The following is a 3,467-nucleotide window of genomic DNA, read 5'->3' as shown; positions in this document are numbered from 1 at the left end:
AGCTTACTGAAAGATCCATCCTCGTCTGTGATGTTTTCCTCTGGCGTAAAGTCGTCTCCTTTGTATATTGGATTAACCGGCATTTATTCGAAACGAAAATAAGCTAATAATAAAGCATGAGTAACATATTCGGAAATAAGCTCAACCCCTACGCGGAGGCCTAGTACGATTAATCAGAACGAGGACTTGTATGTTGACATCCCCAACATGGGGGAGAACGATGTAATTTTTTCAGGCAGAATCAAACTACTTTTCGATCTGGAACTTACGGGAACAAACACGAAGCGCACTATCGTCAGCAATATAGGTAAATCCTTGGTGCAAAATCTTTGTATCACTTTGAATAGCAACGAGGTGCAAAATATTAGCGACTACAGGGTGCTCGCTACCTACAAGGACATATGGTTGCCCAAGTTTGATCGGGGAAACAACTTGATCTTAGAGGGGATCAACCCCAACGACGGTACAATCCGCGCCCTACAGGTAAAAGCGACTGATCATGTAGGCACGGACGAGGAAAAAGCGATCGTCGCAGCCTATGGCAGCACCTTTTGTATTCCTCTAGGAAAAATGTTTGAATTGACACGAGACTTGCCGTTCTACCAGGCAGGATTATACGACAGGCTGCAATTCGTTATCCATTTTGCATGGTGACGTTATCAAAGATGGCGGTATGCCAGCTATTGGAAATACCGCAGCTAAACCACCGGATGCCGCGTATAAGATTTCTAATATCACACTAGAGTTTGACAAGGTTAATAACGAGGGTCTCGCGAGCGCTATGATGTCACGGTATAGTCGTTTTGCGCTACCCTATGAAAGGGTACTCCGTAGCGAGGTTGTCACGATGAAAAAGGCTGACACAAGCTACAATTTACAAATTAATACGCCTGCAAAAAGTTTGAAAGGCGTTTTACTGCTCTTTGTAGATCCTGGAAAAGTTAAGGCTTACTCGCGCGCTAACGAGGTGTTTTATAACCCAAAGATCGAAAAAATTTCGATCACTGTCGAGGGTGAGTCGAATGAGCTCTACACGCACGCGATGCTCCCGAAAGATCACCTCGAGCAGATCGTAAACTTATTCGGTAGCCACGATTCGGAGGTGACTATTGGGCAGTTCTTCACAAAGAGATACGCCCTGTTTGTTGATTTCCGAGCATCACCTGATCATAATCTCCACGGTTCCGGAAGGCAATTACAGACGGTATACCATTGCATATGACAAAGAAGGCAGACGGAACAACCGGGAATATTAAATGCTACGTTTTCCTACTTCAGGATGCTCAGCTGAACATCTTAGATGGTAGATTTCACTCTGTGGAATACTGAATGGAAGTGATCACAATTTTGTATTTACCCTATTGGATGATACAAAATAATATGGAAAACAAGAGCTGTTCAAAGTGTAAAAGGAGCCTTTTACTAGATGCATTCAAGGTGACGAAAAATGGTCAAACGACAAAAACATGCATCAAATGCCTCGATGTTAACAAGGCGTCACGGGAACGTACAAAGTGCCCGCATAAAAAGCAGAGGTCCAAGTGCAAGGAGTGCAAGGGCAGTCAAATCTGCGCACATGAAAAAAGGAAATCCAGGTGCAAGGAGTGCAAGGGCAGTCAAATCTGCTCTCACGAAAAGCGAAGATCTCAGTGTAAGGAGTGCAAGGGCAGTGAAATCTGCCCTCACGAAAGAATAAGATCTCAGTGTATGGAATGCAAAGGCAGTCAAATCTGCCCTCACGAAAGAATAAGATCTCGGTGTAAGGAGTGCAAGGGCAGTCAAATCTGCCCTCACGAAAGGCAAAGATCTCAGTGTAAGGAGTGCAAGGGCAGTGAAATTTGCCCTCACGAAAGAATAAGATCTCAGTGTATGCAATGCAAAGGCAGTCAAATCTGCCCTCACGAAAGAATAAGATCTCGGTGTAAGGAGTGCAAGGGCAGTGAAATCTGCCCTCACGAAAGAATAAGATCTCGGTGTAAGGAGTGCAAGAGCAGTCAAATCTGCCCTCACGAAAGAATAAGATCTCAGTGTAAGGAATGTGGAGGCGGAAGCATTTGTGAACATCAAAAAAGGAAATCCAGGTGCAAAGAATGCAAAGGCAGTGAAATCTGCCCTCATGAAAAGCTGAGATCCTATTGCAAAGAATGCAAAGGCAGTCAAATCTGCCCTCACGAAAAGCTGAGATCCTATTGCAAAGAATGCAAAGGCAGTCAAATCTGCCCTCGCGAAAGGCAGAGATCCACCTGCAAGGAATGTGGAGGCGGAGGCATTTGTGAACATCAAAAAAGGAAATCCAGGTGCAAAGAATGCAACAAGGCCAAACAATAAATGGCAACTATCGGTGTTCTTGTGGCTGGTGCTGCGATTAATGCATTAGCCTTTAGCGGATCAAATTTCGTGTTCAGTAAGCTGTCTGGCCATGGCGAAGAGGAACGGAAACGGCATGATAAGGCAATTGAACAACTTCAAGCAGCTTAGCAACAGTGGGTAAGAGATCGGCAGGCAAAGATCGATTGGTATAACCATCAACGAGAGCTGAAAAGGCTAGCTGGAGAGAGCTTGAAGGAGCTCGATGAAGGCATGGGGAAAGACTATATCGCAACGATCGAAAAAGCTCCAAAACTATCCGATTTTTACACACCTTCCAAGCAACAACAGGATGGTGAGCTGACGTTCATCGTAGGATCCCTAGCCCTTCTTGGTTTTGCAGTGTACAAGTTCACCTAGCGGCCGTGTCAGCGGTTATATGTGTTTTCGACATGTAATAAACATGCCGAAGGCACATATTCCCACAGAGAAGGAGGTAGAAAAATTGAGCAGTATTTACTATACCCCTGAAAATCTCTGGACTGGTCGCAAGGCTGTTAAATTGCTCGCTGAGCAGAGTGGACTACCTAAAAAGAAAGTAGTACACTGGTTGACTAGGCAACTCTTATGGCTTAGACATATTCGAGGACCTAAAAGGATTGATTACCCGCATTTTACCATTAAAAAACCTAATGAAATGCACCAATTTGACTTGCTCTACATGCCTCTTGACAAAGTCTACAGCAACGTGTACAAATATATCATTACAGGGATCGATGTAGCCTCGCGCTACAAGGTAGCTAGACCATTGAGAACGAAGAAAGCCAGCGAAGTCGCTGACATGATCAAGGACATTTACGCGAAGACCGGAGGCAAAGCAGGACCTTTACGTTATCCGAAGATCTTCCAGTGCGACAACGGTAGTTAGTTCAAGTCGGATGTGACAAAACTGCTAGAGGGCAAAGGGGTCGAGATTAGGCGCGCAACCACCAAATATCATCATACGTTCACAGCCTTTGTCGAGTCCTATAACAAGGTGCTCGCTGAGAGACTGTTCAGGTCCCAGGATGCACAAGAGTTGGTCACTGACGAGACTAGTAGCATCAGGGTGAAAAACCTTTACACTATCGTGAAAAGCATGAACAATACCAAGACTGCCA

General features: G+C 44.9%; 1 protein-coding gene across 1 annotated transcript; it reads left to right on the top strand.

Moving 5' to 3' along the window:
* Window positions 1–207: 207 nt before the first annotated feature.
* Window positions 208–2,328, top strand: LOC130642161 (cysteine-rich with EGF-like domain protein 2-A). Its single transcript, XM_057449245.1, has 3 exons — window positions 208–356; window positions 443–496; window positions 1,515–2,328. Exons 1-3 carry the CDS (start codon window positions 208–210, stop codon window positions 2,326–2,328), a joined length of 1,017 nt encoding a protein of 338 aa, XP_057305228.1.
* The last annotated feature ends 1,139 nt before the right edge of the window (window positions 2,329–3,467 follow it).

Source organism: Hydractinia symbiolongicarpus, chromosome 4 (genome assembly GCF_029227915.1).
Source record: "Hydractinia symbiolongicarpus strain clone_291-10 chromosome 4, HSymV2.1, whole genome shotgun sequence".
NCBI lineage: Eukaryota > Metazoa > Cnidaria > Hydrozoa > Anthoathecata > Hydractiniidae > Hydractinia > Hydractinia symbiolongicarpus.
This window is presented reverse-complemented; position numbering and strand designations above follow the sequence as displayed.